Source organism: Stenella coeruleoalba (assembly GCF_951394435.1).
Source record: "Stenella coeruleoalba genome assembly, chromosome: 2".
In the NCBI taxonomy this organism is placed as follows: domain Eukaryota; kingdom Metazoa; phylum Chordata; class Mammalia; order Artiodactyla; family Delphinidae; genus Stenella; species Stenella coeruleoalba.
The window spans coordinates 176,370,186-176,388,858 of NC_137147.1; the positions used below are offsets into that span (position 1 = coordinate 176,370,186).

The 18,673-nt window shown below is 35.1% G+C and overlaps 1 protein-coding gene across 1 annotated transcript in view; it reads right to left on the bottom strand.

Annotated features, from left to right (window-relative positions):
- The window catches only part of MINDY3 (MINDY lysine 48 deubiquitinase 3), a 101,433-nt gene that overhangs the window by 77,909 nt on the left and 4,851 nt on the right, over positions 1-18,673 (bottom strand). The window contains exons 2-6 of the mRNA XM_079915204.1: positions 11,782-11,861; positions 7,921-7,981; positions 6,066-6,239; positions 2,767-2,818; positions 1,771-1,885 (exon numbers count right to left, since the gene is read on the bottom strand). Coding sequence (XP_079771330.1) covers positions 1,771-1,885; positions 2,767-2,818; positions 6,066-6,239; positions 7,921-7,981; positions 11,782-11,861 — 482 coding nt within the window. The remainder of the gene's footprint in view (positions 1-1,770; positions 1,886-2,766; positions 2,819-6,065; positions 6,240-7,920; positions 7,982-11,781; positions 11,862-18,673) is intronic.

An 18,673-nucleotide genomic window follows, 5' to 3' on the forward strand; every position in this document is an offset into this window, starting at 1 on the left:
GAATTAAAGAGATGATAATCAATAATCAAAATAGTAACGATTGTGTAAATATTACAGAAGGATACAAACAAGTGTGAGATCTTGCACTGGCCTTCTTTGTAAACAACTACACAAAACAGACTATGATACAGCCATGATGAATAATATGAACAAATGACATAATCACTGGGGAGAAAGGGCTCATCATTTTAAAGACCAGCTCAAGGAGAACAACTAGACATGATGGTTTTATTGGCTGTAAAGGACAAGGGACAGAGGAGGCATCAAAATTTCTGAGCATAAAAAATTGGGAGAATACTGAACGGTCACGATGAACTCATAAGAAACCAGTCATCTTAGATACCTCCATGACTACCATTCCCCAACTGCTAATGAACTACCAAGTACTTCAAGTTCTTTCTCTTAAATATTCCCCTAAATGTGTTAAAATTTCTAAGTTTAAAACACGCTCCTTTTCTTTTCCATGGTCACTGCTCTGGCTTAGGTTCACCTATTTCAGTAACTACTTTTCCATTTTTTCCTGACTCTAGTCTGGTACTCCACACACCAACCCCCTCCAGTACAACTCTGATACCAATTCAAAGAATCTTTTATCAACAAAAAGATCTCGTTACCCCATTGTTCACAATTTTTGTTTTGTTCTAAGTTTGGCCACATGAAAGGAAATCTTAAGTATTTCTGCACAGTATCCAAGGATCTTCATATTCTGAGTCTTTTCTACGTAAATGCCCAGTCTCATCTTCCACAACTGCCTTTCTGGTACATTGCGCTACACTAATACTGAACTACTTAGAGTTTCCCAAATGTGTGTTATATCCCCAATTATAAAGGCATAATCGTGCGCCTTTAGACTTGCAGTTCCCACAGCCTGGAATATCCTCCCACAGCTATTCCGTCCAGAAAACTTCTCCTCATCCAGCAAATGATCCCTACAATACAAGGTCTGCCCTTGACCTCACCAAATGAACGCTGGCACCCCTTCACCTATTTCCCACCATGCTTTGTGCATGCAACAAACAAATAAACACCAAAACACACTGCCATGATGGAAGTAACTGTTAATGTGTCCACGTTTTTTGTCTGTTTACAACACTGAAGAGGAATGATTTAAAAAAACTGTATCCCATATTGTAAGTTTAGTTCCTAGCACAGAGTCAATGCCCAATAAACATCTGTCAAATGAATGAAGTCTGATTTCAGATACAGCAAATCTAGCAGGATAACTGAGACTTAACAGGCTGCTAGAGATGTGAGGTTGGCATTTGGGGAAAAGGGTAGGACTGGAAGTGTACATGTTGGAATTAACCACATAAAGGTAAGCTGAGAGAATAAAAGAGGTAAACAACAGGAAAAGATGGAAATGAAGCTATAAGCAAAAATGTAATTATGAGGCATTATAGAAAGAGAACTAGTGATGTATCTGGTAAGTTAAGAAGGGAGTGGGGTTTAGAAAGAGCTTCCAGAAGGGGTTAAGGGGCCAAGTGCCAGAAACTGCTAATATCAAAGAAAATAAAATTCCAAAGAACTGACTGTTCTTCATAATTAGAACATTACTGATAACCTCCGCAGTCCAGAAGATCATGGGTGAAAGCTGGAAAGTGGTTAAGTAACAGATGAGTGAAGAAAGAGAAGGCAATTCCTCATTATCAGCATAAGAGATTTTAATTCTGAGATTTAGAAACAACATGAAGAATAAAATTTCTCTTCACCTCAGGAAAAATACTAAACTCAAACTAATAAAAAACAGAAGAAGTATCTTCTTCAACAAACCTTTGTCAGTAACACAGAATACAGAAAAAGCAATACTCCAAATTTGTTTCCCCACACTGAATACTGGTCCAAGACAGCATCTTTTAATTCTGATAAACTTCTGAATGATCTTTTTCTGGGGAGGGGGAAAAGAATTAAGTATTAACAACATGATGAGACTGACTACATTCATAAATAGGAAAAATTTTTAATTGTCTTCTACATTAAAATGCATACATACAAATAGGAGATTTTTTTTAAGTGTATCAAATTTTCAAATACAAATTTAGCCATTAAAGGCAAAAGCTACTGCTGACAACTGTCACTATCTATAATAGATACCATTAAAATAGAATGCCTACGTAGTAGGGACCTCTTCATCTCTCAGGCGAACTGTCTGGCAACAACTTCTTCAATGATCATACAGTTATTTAAGGAATGAGGTGGCCGTCTTCTAGGATATGGTTAAGAACAAAGAAAACTTGACTTTTTAAAGCCTGAAAATTATTTAACAAATATCTGAACACCAAGGATAAGGTGTACATTTGTGGCTTCTTTTAACATAATGTTATATTTCAAATCAAATGCCACCTGTAATTCTATCAACATAGCTATCCCTTACCTTTTATTTTATAACAAAAAATTTAAATACTCTGATGAAAATATGGCGCTTTTAATGAAAATTATAGAAAGCGTATTTTGGCAAACAATAAATAAGAATCAAGTATTTATCACACTAGAAATCTTTATATTCAGTCAGACAGAAACATTAAGCTAAAATGATTTTTTCATTATAATGATGAAAAAGCTTTTAATGTTATGAAAGAGTATATTTCCATAGTTAATTTGGGAATCAGAATATTTTAAGTACACATTTACAAATTATTCTTTTTTTGAAATCGGAAAACAAATTAATCCTCAAGCATACAAATCTAACTACCTTTCCACAGTACAAACAGACTTAAAATGGCAATGTGTCCAGAAGGTAAGTATTTTAAATGTTCCAACGTTACTTACTGAATTAATGCATGAAATCGCTCAAAGCCAAGCTCTTCGACAGCCAAGGCAGCTATACATAAAAGACACTTTTCAGCACTACACATGGCAAATAAATGACACAAGATACACACAGCAGGCTGTAAATACTTTCAAGCAATTAAAAGTTTCCCTCTTTCCTTACTCCCTTAAAGTTCTCAGTTTATTTTCAACCTTACTGTAACATAAATTTATATTTCAACATCTTAGTTACCATGATTATAACTAAAATGGATTTAATACTGAGGATGGAGAAGGGTGATTAAATAATAAACATTTCTTTTTTAATTCAGTTGTGCTGAAATCGTTAAAATATGAGAAATTATTGACAATCACAGTGCTTCACACATAGTTGTAATGTGTTCTGCGCTTTAAATAATCTTTCAATTCATAGCGCCAAGTAAAATCCTCATAGCTAACCTTCCTCCTACATAATATAAAATCTTTAGGCTTGACGCTTAATTATTAAACAGATGTATATAAAAAGGCAGAGCACTTTGAAAGTACACAGGTTCAACGACAGCTATAAGTTTGTTTCCGTATTTATTTGTATAACTGTTGGGAAGTTTTCAGTAACTTATTTAGATTACGTTTATTAATACAGTACAATTGTAAGTTTTTAAGAAATCAAAGGTAAAGTTTACTTAACACTTTTCTAAGTGCCAGGCCCCTTTCCAAATGCTCTACGGGCCTTAACCTTATTTAATCCTCAAACAACCCTATTACCCCATTTTACAGAGGAGGAACCTGAAGCCCAGAGAAGAATCCTCCCAAGAGCTCAAAGCAATAAACAGCAGAGCTGAGATCCGAACCCAGATAGTCTCAGCTGCCCAAAGATGAAGTCTTTAAAGATATCCTACACGGATCAAAATGCCTACTCTCATTTATCACAATGAACAATTTCATATATATTTTATACAGTAAATCTTAGTACTTTCAAATATTAATTCTCACTAGAGAACTGAATTGATTCATTATGAAATCAAAATTAAAATTTTGATTTACAATGTAAAATGTCACATTATTCTAGCCTTCCAAAGTCCAGTTTTAATTTTCAAATGTTTCAAATTACTTTTTTAAATCTTTAAAAGTCCAAAAGGATTAATTTAAATAATCTTTTGATTTGTGTGTGGGAAACAAACTGAAATTGAACCTGAATATTCACTACTGCAAACAAGTGTGCATTACCAAAAGCCAAAACTACACACCACACAAGCCAATGAAATTAACGTTTGTACAGAATGTAATACTGACAAGGAGGAAAACAGTTCATGTTTAAAATTTCAGGATAAAATAAAAATTCTACCTAATCTTTTCCAAACTGTAATTGTTCTGCAGTGCCTGATTATCTGAATCATTTTACTGGGTATATACTATGAAAGTTGACATCAAGATAGTAATTTAGAGAAAAGAGGCAAGCAAAATAAAAAGCTTAGCAGGCAGGATGGTGGAAAAATATAACACAAGAAAAAGAACATAGCTGGGAATAAAGGAAGGAACAGGTAAAACAGATTGTTATATGGAATAAAAATTTTAATATAAGTTCATTTCATTGTCAACATCTAAGGTGAATTTTCAAATTTTCAGTTACCAAAACTTTTCAAATTTATACCACATTAAAAACGAATATCAAATATAGCTTCATTTCATGTCCATTTTTAAAATGAGACAAAGTAAACTGGAAAATTACTAAACTATGTTTTTTGGAGGGGAATTCATGCCCACCTAAATGAATCACTGAAGTGCCGAAGTTAATGAAGCATGAGGCCATTTAACCTAAAGCTTTTTAACCTATCAACACAGAAATGTACAGCACATCCCAGGGAGCACACAGTATACTAGGATACTAATGAAAAATGTTACAAGAAAAGATCTCACTATTTTCTTACAAATTAATACGCAGACCAGTTTTAAGCGCATATTCTTTAAAACCACTTCTAACTAGTTCAATCATTCCTATTAAAATTTTAGTATCTTAAACAACACTTTTAACCATGCTTACATGCAAGCCAGTAAAACCTGGAAAGTGTTTTAAAACCAGTGTCAATGACACATTTTTTGACCATCAACCTTGCGAATACTTGTTTTCTTCAATTGTCATTATCAACTGTAAAAATATATTAAATTCTCTTTGAAAGGCTATGTTTGAAAGGCCTGAAAAGGAAATGCCATTCAACTGTTTAAATTTTAAAAATTCTTCCTTGCAAATGCACTATTAGTAGAATCTGCCACTGTAACTGCAAAGGTGAGAGAGAGAAGGCGCTGACATCACAGAGATGGTTCAGCTCAAGGAGGCAATGTGCCTCACAATCCCACCAGGAAAGCCAGGTGTGCGTCTCAAGCAACTGAAATCTACTTTCTAGAAACTGGGTGTCTAGTTTCTCTAAAAACAAGTTCCGCAGAGATGATAGTTAATGGATTGCACCACAGGTAGATTAAGTCACTTATTCAATATAAGCACCTGGAACGACCAATTATCAAAAGCAACCTACTGGCAAGTTAATTCCTGCAAAGAAAACCAGAAAAGCAACTCTTTTTATCTAGTTTCTGTACCATCAGAAGTCTCCATTTTACTAGCTCATTTTGGCAGTTTTTAGGTCAACTATGTAAGAATTTTCAAATACTAAAGACCATAGAATTCTTGTGAATGAGAACAGCTGTTATTTAATTTATCTTAAAGAGAAATCTTCAAAGTATGAAAAACTTAAATGAATGCAAAATTAAAACTCATAATTAAAACTATCTTAAAATAATTCATCCATAGTAACCATGTCCAAGAAGTTCAGGAGGAAAAGAAACAACACGTAGTGAAGAAAAACGTCCCCTTCTTTACTTTAGGAAACAACTAAAGATATTTAAGACATTTTCCAATGTTAAAAAAAAAAAAATCTCATTTTTCCCCAATACCAGAGAAAACATTAAGGTATTTGAAATGAAAGAATATAGAAACATGTTATTTAAGCTTTCTAAACGAGAGTTCCAAAGCTCAAAAGAGATTGTCATCAAGCAGAAGTCAACTAGAAATTTTACCTAAGTTTATTTTTAGAGATGCATTTCCTGTTTTTTCAAAAATGAAAGAAAAAATAAACAATGTAACATCCTCTAGTTAATTTAAAATAATCAAAAGGGAAATGAAAAATACTAACAAAGCTCATGAATTAAGCTTAGGCTAAAAAAGAGACCTTATAAAATGTTTAAAGCTTTTTTCCTTTAAAATTTTCAATAGTTTTATTTAAACAAACATACAAGAAATTACTTCAGGAAATCAAAGTGTATCTTACAAGAATGGTCCATTTGGCAACTAGACTGTGCAGGACTCCCAGGAAGACCAGCAGTCTCCTCAGCCGTCTTTCCTCTTAACCATGAAGCCAAGCAGTACGGGCCAGAGTCGCTACAACAAGCAGTTTCTAAAATAGCACATAAGGTGTGACAAAGGAGTTCCTTCCGCTCTCCCTCTAAAAATAACCAAAGGGTAAGTTATAATGGTTGTCTGTAGGGAAAAAAATCCTGTCATAAATAACAATATTAAGAATGCATTAATTTAATGGTGAAAATCAAGCATTTTTAGTGGAGGAAAAATCCATAAACCACCGATCTTAAACTACAGTTCAGAAAAATGTGCTTGAGGGTTAAAATGTCACCTCTGTTAAATATTTCCATTAATGAGAAAAAGAATCCTGGAAAATGCAGAATTAAACATAAGAAGAAAGAATATGCTACGTGGAATAACCTGATACTGAACGCCCCTTTCTTAGGCTGCAAATGGAGCCTTTCAGCCATGCGGATTCCTTTATTGTAGAACCAGGCCAGCGTATGGGCCTGCTGAGACCTCTGTTTTTCCCCATTTCTGAATTAGTCTAACGTCTTTAATCTCCCAGTCCCACAGGGGTAAGGATAATAAGATAACACACCGTCAGCACACACAATACCACCATCCGTTACATTAGCAGAGGCCACAGCGGTTATGCTGCATAATACAGAAACCACCGATACTGTATTGCAGTGATTTGAGCATTAGACATTTACAGAAAATAGCACAAATGCACAATTTCTTCCTGAACCTTAGCCACCCTCCCCCTTTCAAGCAGTATTAATCTCCAGAAGTAGTACCATTTTCTGAAACTTTCAAACAAAGGGGATAAGATGTATACACATCCTATGTAAAATTTTATGCCGGAACAAGCTTTCTCGCTCTCCTAATTAAAAGTTCTTTAAAGACAGGAACTGTGCCATTCACCCTCTAGCCACCAGAGCGTTTACGACATTTATGACAATGCTACATAAATTTTTTTATCCATATGAATATATTTCTGTGCAAGGAATATTATAAATTTTATTAATAAAATCTTCATGTTAATAATAGTATTTTTTGAATAGTTTCTTCTCTCCTCAAATTTATTTTGCATTTTGGCTATTAATTAATTAAAAATACATGACAGTGACACTTTTAACTCAAGTTCACAACCACTAGTAGAGTCTACCTGCATGGTTTGGAATGGAAGGTGTTTTGCCCTTATATACAAAACCGCAATTATAATATATCCCACCTTCTTTCAGCGGTTACTGTGAGTTCACATAAAACTGTGCAAGTGAAGGAAATATCTTTGTAAACTGCCAAGCAGGATGCAAATGTCTGTTCTTATCAGGTAGCACATACAGTTCTCTGACTTAATCATATTGCAGAAGCCATGAAAGCTTCATTTGCAATTTAATTCAGAATTACTTGAGGTATTATCTGAATTGTGTAAGGCGTTATACTAAAAGATGCAGGAATACAAAGATAATTCTGACTTTTTGCTCAAAGCTAAATAAGACAAAACAAACATAAATGACTGTCCTTATAGTATGCTATCATTTAACAGTTCAGGGAAATGCCCCAAAGGATTTTTCCCTTAGTGTAATATCCTGTCTTATACCTCTTAGGAAAGACAAATTTGGAAATATACATTTTAAAATTTGAAGTCATCCATGAAACTTTCTGAGACATTTAAAAAGTAAATCTCAGGAAAAAGTAACCCACTCATAGTTTACTTTTTAAGACAGATAATTTCAACTAAATTACTGCCAATGAATACTGCATGGATCATCTATAAAACAGAAGATGGAGTAAAACTTGATAAAAGACAGCTATCATACCTTGGCAATCCCTCCAAGAAGACTTCTCAGAAGAAAACAGGAGCTTCTTCAAAAGAAATGCCTTTATACAATTAAAGCAATAATTATTAGAATGTATTATAAGCATACCTTACATCATTCTTTTATTTTAAAATGGAAAATAAAACTAATTTGCACCTCCTTTCTGATCTTTTGAATAGTGCTATAAAAATTTCAAATGGCTTCCCTTCACGTTCAACAGTAACTGAGCATAATTACTTACTCAGAATATACTACTATAAGCTTGATTCTACATGCATACAATTCTTCCTCCTTTATAATACATATTTTCTGTCAAAGAGAAAAATTGACTCAAAATAATAACCACATAACTGGAAAATTAAAGAAATTTACTGCTCCATTCACAGAGTGAAGGCCCTTTAGACCAGGAAAAAATCTGTATTTCTCTTTGATTCCTTAGAGGAAAAGAAATCTAAATGCAAAAGTGGTTCTGCTCTCCTAGCTCTGATTTATGACACAAGATGACCAAGGTGTGGGTCATCACTTTGTTATAAGGAGTCCTAACTTCCTGGTTTAACTCATAAAGCTTTAAGAGTCCAAAGAAAAAACAAACTCATTTCTAACCTTTCCTTAAGTGAGCCAACTATGTTACATTGGTGATTTGATAGATAACAGTTCAGTGTGTAACAGTGTTTCCTTCTCAAAGTGTAGCTCAAGGACTATTTGCATCCTAGCCACCTGACTTGTTTATTTAAAAGGCAGATTCTGACACTCCACCTATTTTATCTCTAGGGGGCAGATTCAAGAAAAAAGAGGTTACTATGGTGATTCTTACTCACAGGTGTTTGAAAACAGTAGTATTCAGATAAGAGGACTGCTTATAGTCAGACAGACCTAGATTTGAATCGTGGTTTCATTACTTTACTAATTAAAAATAATAATAGCACAAACTTTAAAAGGTTGTAGTGAGGATTATGAGATAAACTATTAATACACTTAGCACAGTACCTGGTACCTAATAAGCAATCAATTCAAAGTATTTTAAAAAAAAATAAGTAACGTTCTGTACTATTCACGTTGAAATAAAATCTACAAATACTACAACCAAGTGCTTCTGATCCCCCTCCCCACCCAATAACAAAAGCCATAAAACTAATATAACTACACTTGAAAACTTTGGAATGGTGAATGGGACAACCATTATTTCAACACTAATAGAACCACCATTAGCATTTTGATATACTTCCTTCCAGTCTTCCTTTCATACCTGTTTTAAATTTTATTTTAAGTGAGAAGCATAATGGGTACGTGATTGTTTTCCACTTTTCTGTTTTCCCACACAATTCATAACTTTAACTCTTAATCTCTACATGTCTATTCAAGCTATTAAAATTTATTTAAACATTAGTCCATGTTTAAACTACATTACTGTGCATTATGTTGTTTGCAATTTTTTTATACTATAAAATATATAATATATATATAAATATATGTTTTATATATATATAAATATATATAAAATATATCTGGACTTGCTCTAAAAAAAGCTTCTTCTTGAATACAACCTTTTCCATATTAAGGATTATTTCTTTAGGAAAGATCCACAGAAGTACAATTATTCTCATCAAAGAATCTGCATTATCATGGTTCCAATTATAACGTAAAATTCCTTCTCTAGGTCAAAGTACCAATTTGTACTACATAGAGGTATCTGAGTATGCCAGCATCACCCTACCCTTAAATGCACTGCCAATTATTTCATAAAGATTAGAAAGAGTAAGCATAGAATCTAGTTAAAGTTTTATTTGTACTTTCTTGGATTCCTAGCGAGGTTGGACATCTCGATTCCTTGGTTGTCCAGCATCATACCACCTGTCATGACTGCATACACTTGCCCGTTCCACCTCTGAAGTTTCAGTGTTTTTCTAACCAATTTGTAGTTCTCTGTATAAGAAAGACACTGATTTATTGCTAATATTACCTCACATTTTTTTCTGAGCCTGGAACTCATCTTTTATCTTAGTTGGTAATGCATTATTTTCAGCTTTCTGTGCTTATTATATCAAGAATAAACTTGGTATATGCTACAAATGACCTAAATTCAGTTTTTCCCCTCAAATTATCAACCAGTCCTATCAGTGACACTTAGTAAACATTTTATTTCACCACTGATTTATATTCCTTCTTATCATGGTATGTGATTAATTCTTGGTAAATTATTATATGTAATGTGGTCTACTACTGTATTATCTATCGGGTTCCACAATATGCCTATTCTTCTAGCAAAAGTGTCATGTTCTAGTTTATATAGTTTAAAAAAGTTTTAATATCTGGACTCGCACATTTCCCTTCATCACTCTTAGTAATTTAGTTTTGACTTTTACATTGAAATATTAATATAAACAAAATTCTTCTATGAATGAAAACATTTATATGACTATGAAGCTAAATTACTACCTCAAAGATACATCACGGTTTTGAACATTACAATTAACCCTTGTTACATAGCAACCCCACTTGTAAAAATAACTACCATTTTGGAATATACTAAATTTTATAAACATGAAACTGCTGTGGTTTACTTTGATTTAACTGTATTCAAAGACTTGAAATAAAGACCCTAAGGGTATTATTATTATGGTCCAAGAGGGTCTATGTTAATATAATCTAACATGCATATGAACAGGACAAGTAATCTTCAAATTCAGGTAAGATTCCTACTAGCAACCAAAATCTGTCTCAATTACTCAAAATAACAGCCTCATAACTAATTTATAGTTAAATTTTATTCTTTATACTCTGTAATCCCCAGGTAAAGCTCAAACATTCAAGTTTTTCTTAAATTTTTTTTGTAAATCTACTAATGAAAAAAAATGTATCAACTTTACTCTTCAAAGAAATAAAACAACGACCTACAAAGGATATATTTTAGAATGAACCATAAAGGAAAACTTCTTTTCTCCTTCAGAAAATACATTTTAAATTTAATAATGTAAGTGTATGGAGTATAAGGTTTGAGAGACAAATTTACTTTGCAGCTAACAGTTCAGGAATGCATTCTTTATGCCCAATGAATAATAAATACCACATTAAATATGTATTTTCAAAATGTGCTGATTAAAACAAACAATAAATTCAAGCTTCTTTTATAACAGTTCTAAAGTTACACTCCTGTTCAGACATTGTAAATATTATAGCAAACTGAAAATTCAATTCTCCATTTTAATAACGTAATGGTTTATAGCAAATCAGCCTCTGAATTTCAAACAATGCAACACAAAAAGATTCAAAATCAAATACATACATTGAGATTCACTCTACCTTTTGCCCAAAGAAAAAACCTTTTTTTTATTTTGGGGATTCTGTTTGAAATTCGTTGCTACTACTTTTATTTTAAAGACCAAAGCTAGAGCCTAAAACAGTATATACTGTCAACTTATTTTAAAATTTGATAAAGTTTTAGGCCATGAAAATATTAATGCATCTTCAACTTTTTAGAAAAACCGTTTTTAAAGATAGAACAAATGTAAATAGTACCACTGCTACGGTGTCACTATCTTTGGCATAAAATGTTATTACTCAACAGATCACTGTATAAGAAAGATGCCATGATCATTAACTCCAAATTTTCTGAAAGTCAGAGAACACCTACTATGTTTCCTTGGAAATAAAGAGAGCCAAATGGCTATTGCTGTGTAACCTACTCATGTTCTGAAATCATTTTTATTTTGGATATTTAAAGCAATTGACAAGAACAAAAGTTAAGAGGTAACTGATCATGCCTCATGATTACAGAGTACAGGTATTAGAAAACAGAAAGTAAAGCATGAAACGTTTGAACACGTCCCTCTAAGGAGTTGGTAAAGTAGCAGTCTATGTTACCTGAACGGGTGCAATAACAGCACAGGGGCCACCTTCAAACTGTTCTAATGCAGATCCCTCTGATTCACTAAACACAAACCCTAAAAATGAAAGCAAGTAGCAAAGATTAAAAATGTAATTCAAGTAGTAGCTAAAAGAATTTTTAATGTACTTTGCTTTGAGAAAGATCACTTATCACAACAGCAAAATATCCTCAAGTCAGTCAAGTGCAGTGGTTCTTAACCTTTTGGAGGATAAAGGAGCTCTTTGAAAAAAAGATATGGAACCTAGGCTCCCTGCCAAATGCACATAAACACACACACACACACACACACAATTTTGCATCCAGGGACCCCACTAAGTGGACCAGAGAGATAAAGTGTGGCCTTCAGTAAAAGGACACTAAATCTGATTTTTAAATAATTTACTGAAAGGAAGACTTGACAGTCTACATACTGAATTTAAACAGATATTTTAGGACCCTTTTCAGAAAGTATCTTTTTTAGTTTCAATCTTTGAGTCACATTCTCTAAGCTAAAAATTAAAGAACATCATACACAGTGCATGTGGCCATATTGGTTCTATCTTAATTTAAACACTACCCAACTAGCACTGACTGAGTATCTAGTACAAGTTCCTGCAGAGAGCACCGGCACACTGCAGAGAGCTTGGGGCCGGAAGTCAGGAGAAGTGAGTTACTATCTGTATAAGCTTCAGGAAATCATTTCACCCCCCTAGGCCTCATACTTAGCTTTAAAATGATCACTTCCAATTCCAACATGCTAGGAATGTGTGAAATTTCACTAATGGTCATAATTCTTACATTTATTTAACAAACATTTAATGACCCTGAGATACTATACCAAGCATCTACGATATATAAATGACGTGAACGACAAAGTCCCTAGTCTGGAGAAGCCAACAGTCCAGGTGAAGACAGACATCTGAACAAATAATTACTAAGATGAAGGGATAAACGAATGTTATAACAGAAGTATGAAGTGTTGAGGATACACAAAGTAGTGACTTGATCTGAGTCAAGTCATGCCAGCTAACTTTAAGGCTGACCTTGAACAGAAATTTATCAGAGAGGCAAGGGTGGCAGAATGACTTTCAGGTAAAGAAAATACCTCTATTAAAGGAAAGAGGTTTCGTAAGAGCAGGACAAGTTTATGGATCAGAGGGAACATTAATGCAGCCAAAGGGCAGTATGGAGGCACACGGGAGAGATGGGAAAGGGGAGGAGGGAGAGCTGACAGGACGTTAATACTGGGAAGGGCCACACCATGACAAGTACTAATTAAAGGAGTAATACAATCATACTGGTATTTTTTTCTTTTTTAAAGGACCAGAATGGGGAAGAGGCCGTTTCAACACACCTATACCACTAATAAAAGAAACTTAAGTGTGGAGGGAAGACACTATATCCAAACAGTATTTCTAAGGTAAAAATTAATATTTGATGAATATGTGCAAGTGGGGAAAGGCTTGGGACATAAGAAATTAGAACTGACTGACGTTTCTAGCTTGAGACACTAGATAGCAGGACAGATAAGAAACAGTATGAAGCTTCCCATTCCATCCCACCTCCTCTCTCTTTACCCTTCAATCTCTCTTTCAAACAGTATTTAAATGTATCTCACATATTTAAAAACAAAAAAAAATTCTCTTCAAGATTCTACCAAAAGGTCCTTGGTATTTACCCAAAGGAGTTGAAAACTTATGTCCACACACAAAAACGTGCACACATTGTTTACTGCACCTTTATTCCTAATTGCCAAAACTTGCAAGCAGCCAAGATGTCCTTCAGTAGGTGAATGGATAAATAGTACATATTATTCAGCATTTAAAAAATATTAGCTTGCAAGTTGTGAAAAGACATGGAGGAACCTTAATTACATATTACTAAGTGAAAGAAACCAATCTGAAAAGGCTACATACCATATGATTCTAACCATATGACAGTCTGAAAAAGGCAAAACTATGCAGACAGTAAAAAGATCGGTGGCTGCCAAGAGGAGGGGAGTGGGTGAAGGGTTGAACAGACAAGGCACAGAGGATTTTTAGGGCAGTGAAAATACTCTGATCTTATGACGATGGATACATTCCATTACACATTTGTCTCGACCCACAGGATGTGCCACACCAAGAATGAAAACTGTGGACTTTGGGTGATAATGATGAGTCCACGCAGGTTCAACACTGTAATAACCAACGTACTACTCTGGTGGGGGACACTGACAGTGGGGTGGGGGGCTGTGCATGCTGAGGGAGCAGGAGGTATGTGGGAAATCTCTGTATCTTGCCCACAGTTTTGCTGTGAACCTAAGATTGTTCTAAAAAGTAAAGTCTTAATTTAAAAAATCATTTGACCATAGAAACAACCACCACCACCTTCCACCCAAAACTCCAAACACCACTCTCTCAAAGCCCACCTAATTGTCTACATGCACTGTCTCAATTTCCTTACCTCCTCATTTACCCAACCCACAATAATTTGGTTTTCAACCTGTGACTGCACCAAACTCATTCTCACCAAATTCATCAATGACCAGACAGGCTATTTCTCAAGTCTTTCTTATTTCAGATGAATCTCCCAGAGAATCATCTGAAATGCTGACCACTGACTTCTGAAAATCTTTTGGCCCTTGGCTCTAGTGGTACATCTTGTTCCAAATTTTCCTTTTCTGTTTCTTCTCAGTATGAGCGGTGATCAATTCCTTCTAAATGCTAATGTTCCTCAGGTCTTGGCTTTAGAATCTTTTTTCTTTGCATTCTCCCTGTGTAACTCATCTACTCACAAGGTTTCCATTATGGGTGATAATCCCAATAGAGCTCAGATGAGAACTCCAGACACAGACAGAATCCAAATTCCTCGACATGGTCTTGCATGGTCCGGCTTCTGCCTATACGTCCTCCCTCATCCTTTGCCACTCTCCTTCTTTAGGCTCTAGGCATGCTGAACTTCTTCCAGGCCCTCAAATGTCCATTTTCTCTCTGGTTTCTTATACTTTGAACATGTTGTTCCCTCCGCATGAAACACTTGCTAACACTTTCTCTGAAAAAATCGGACTTATCTTTAAGGCTTCACCTTAAGGTAAGGTCCTCTTGGTTCAAGGACCCAAAACATATCTCTACCCCATTTCTAGTCCACCTTCAGGTTCAAACCACCATCATCTTTCACTTAGAACACTGTTAAGAGTTTCCAACCAGGTCCCCCCATTCTGCCCACATTCCCACTCCCACCCCACCCCTTATTTATTCACCATAGTTACCAGAGAAATATTTTAGAAACAGACATCAGGTTTTGTCACAGCCTGCAATGGCTTCTCATTGCAATTGCAATAAAACTCCTTTTCATGGCCTAAGAGACACTGTACGATCTATCAACCCCACCTTCCCTCAGTTCACTCTTACCTTCATCATCTACAGTGATCTTAGGCCCTCAGAACATCCCAAGGTCTTTACCTGGGGTCTTGATGCTTGCTGTTCCCTCTGCACGAAATGCTCTTTTTCCTTCTCTTGTCAAATAGCTGAATCCTTCTCATCCTTAAAGACCCAGTTTAGGTATTAACTCCTCAGAGAGATATTCCCTGATAGGCCTATCTAAGTAGATCTTTCCCACCATCCCTCAGCACAACCAGTACTTATCACCATCTGTAATTATATGATTGTTCACTTGTTTATTGTTTGTCTTGCCTTACAAGTATCTTGCCTGCTCTATTAACTGTTTTCCTAGTATGTTATACAGTTAATAATAAATGCTTGCTGAAGTTTTGGGAGTGAAGATAATGGGGATGTTTGTTTCTAAATTCAGTCTCTAAAATGTGAAACAACAATTTGGTTGGGGAAACATGGGTCTGGAGCCCAGGGCAGGGTTTAGGATTAGAGATAGCAAGTTGAGTCACCTTAAACATGGCAGTTAAAGTGAATGAAAACATGTAGAACACAGATAATGAAGCCGGTTAACATTAAAAAAAAAAAAAAAGTGAGCAGACACTGAAGCAGCAAAGGAGATTGACAAAGACTTGAAAGGTAAGAGAAAAAACACACTGAGGTCCTAGAAGGGAAAAATCAGCAGTCACCTGTTACAAATGCCGAGTGGAATAAAAACATTAAATGAAAATACTGGATTAAGCATGTCACTGGGAATACTAAAAAAAGAAATTTAGAATGCTGGGAAGAGCAGCCAAATTTTAAAGGGCTGAGGCGTGATTCAGAATACAAGGAGAAAGAGAAAAGGCAAACTATTTGTTAAACAAGTGAAGGGGAAAAGGATGATGGCTTGAAGGGTAGTTGGATAAAGCATTATTATTTTACAGAGGGAAGGGCATGAGTTTAAAAGAAGGAAAAGAGTGATTAAATGGGAAAGAGAGAGTTTAAGGACTCCAAGTCCTGAAAGAACTGAGACAGTGCGGTGTGGTGGTGGTGGTCGTGGACTGAATAAAGATAGGTTCTCAAGGTGTGGCCTACAGACCCTGGGAAGTTCCTGAGACCCTTTAGGGGACCTGCTAGAGGTGAAAATCATTTTTATTATAATACTAACATATTTGCCCTTTTCACTGTGTTGATATTCACAGCGATGGTACAAAATGAACAGCAGGTTACATTATTGGTGCCTTAGCCCACATTAAGTGACATTAAGCTGTACCAGCAGTCACTGTACTAGGAAACACCACAATATGCTCTCAAACACACAAAAAAGCCAATTTAACTTTAAAAAGCCCTTACTAATGCTAATCTTATTAAATCTTGACTTTGAATACAATGTACTTTAAAAAAATAGTCTGTGTGACAAAATGGGAACTACCCATAAAGCACCTCTGCTACATACCTTGAGCGATGATTGACAGATTCTCAAAGCACATGTGTAATTTTTTTGAACTGTGAGCTGAGCTAACAGCTTTTCTGTGGAATGCTGTTTTTACTTTGAAGAGCTACTAACAAATTATGATTATTTAGACTTTTTCTCAGAAGTGAATGAAGTGAGCCTGATACTTCAAGGAAAATAACTTGACAGTATTTCTGCCAGTGATAAAACCTCAAGCTTTCAAGTAACAACTAAACTTCTGGAAAACTCACGTCCAGCACTGTAGCTTGACAGCTTCTCAATACTCAGAGATTTTTCTGACAAGATCAGAAATAATGTGACTTTTGATATGGTATAACTATATGTGTTAACATTTAGAAGATCTGCATAAACCAGCAGACCGATAACTTCCAAATGACCAATGCACGCTGTTACAAATTAACGCATGGGTAAAAGATCCAGTCAAAGTACAAGACAAACCAATGAATTTCAATTTAACAGAGGACGAAAAGTTCACTGATGTGGCTTCAGATTCTGTATTTCAAGTAACTGCTAAGAAACTACCACTTGTTGAGTTTTGGTGTAGTATCAAAGAAGAATATCCACAATTATCTGAAAAGACTATTACAAGACTCCTATATTACCAACTGCATATCTGTGTGAAGCTGGATTTTCCGCAGATACTTCAACCAAAACAACATATATTGTAACATATTGAAACAACATATTGTAACAGATTGTTAAGACAGAACGGAGAAGCAAGTGGGAGAATCCACCTGTCTTCCTATGAGCTAGACACTGAAGAGATTTTTTAAAATGTAAAATAATGCCACAGGCCTCATTATTTTTTTTTATTTTTCATATTGAAGCCTGTAATAGTTTTTAAGAATGTAACAGGGCCCTGAGTTTAACAAACTTGAGAAACAGGAAATCTTAGCAGGCTTCCAAGTTAGACATGCAGGCAAAGAGGAAGGGAAGAGATGCTGCTGATGGCGAGTGGGGGGCATGAGGGCATAGAAAATTGAGGAGAATGTTAATTCCAAAACACATAAGAAAAGCAGACAGGATAAAGAACTAAGAGAAATACTGAGGGCTCAGCTAAGGTTTAATTCCTACATGTGTATTGATGCTGACCACAATTTTCCCCAGCAACACACACCACCACCTTGGGAGAAACAGAATAGAGGATAAGAAAAATGCAGGATAAGAAATAGGTATGGTGGATGGGGCAAATTTAATAAGGACAAATGAGAACTGAGGGTGCTGGTTATCACAGCAAGACAACCAAATCTGAGAGCCAATCTAGAAACAAGAGGTGAAGCCAAGGGGCCTCTGCTCTTCGTCTACCTCTCCTACTGGGAAGAAAGGGTCATTGGTGTTGGGCCTAAGTGCAGAGGTGAAACTAGGCTCTTTCAAACTTCCAGCGTTATGTGATAAACAGGTCTCAGTAATGGATTCTTGCCTTCCTTAAAATGACTAATAATGTAACTCAATTTTCAAGATCCATGGGTGGGGCTTTTAGATGGAAATGAATTCTGATAAGTTGCTTTTGTACTTTAGAGATAAAAACCCCAGGGAGAGAATTCTAGGCACATCTGCTTTATGCCAAATTCCCTTTAATTACAGTATATATACTTGAGTGTGTTATTTGATAATGAACAAAGGCTCTTAGAGCTTAAAAATGAAATAAAGTTAGACAAATGGAAATTATTCTATCCTAAAACAGGATAATGCTAAGTAGGCACCCTCTTTTATAATAAGGTTTCACTTGAGTTTGAATTTTTTAGGATACAGAGTTATTTTTCTTGTCAAGTGTTCTCATATTCATCTTATTTCCTAGTTTTAAGAGGAATTAACTTATCACAAAATGGCTGTCTTCCTAATTAGATCTGAAATAGGCCATCTAAAGCATCTGATCTTAAATATACGATTTTGTATCACATTCCACAGCACTACAGACATAGAAGTCTTTCTCAGTTCTACAGCTCATAACTAATTTAAACCTGAGTCATGAACCTCTTTGCAATTTCCCAGTCTTTTATTTTCATATGACTGACTTAAATTATTCAAACCAGTTTGACAACTACTGCCTCTATAGTTCTA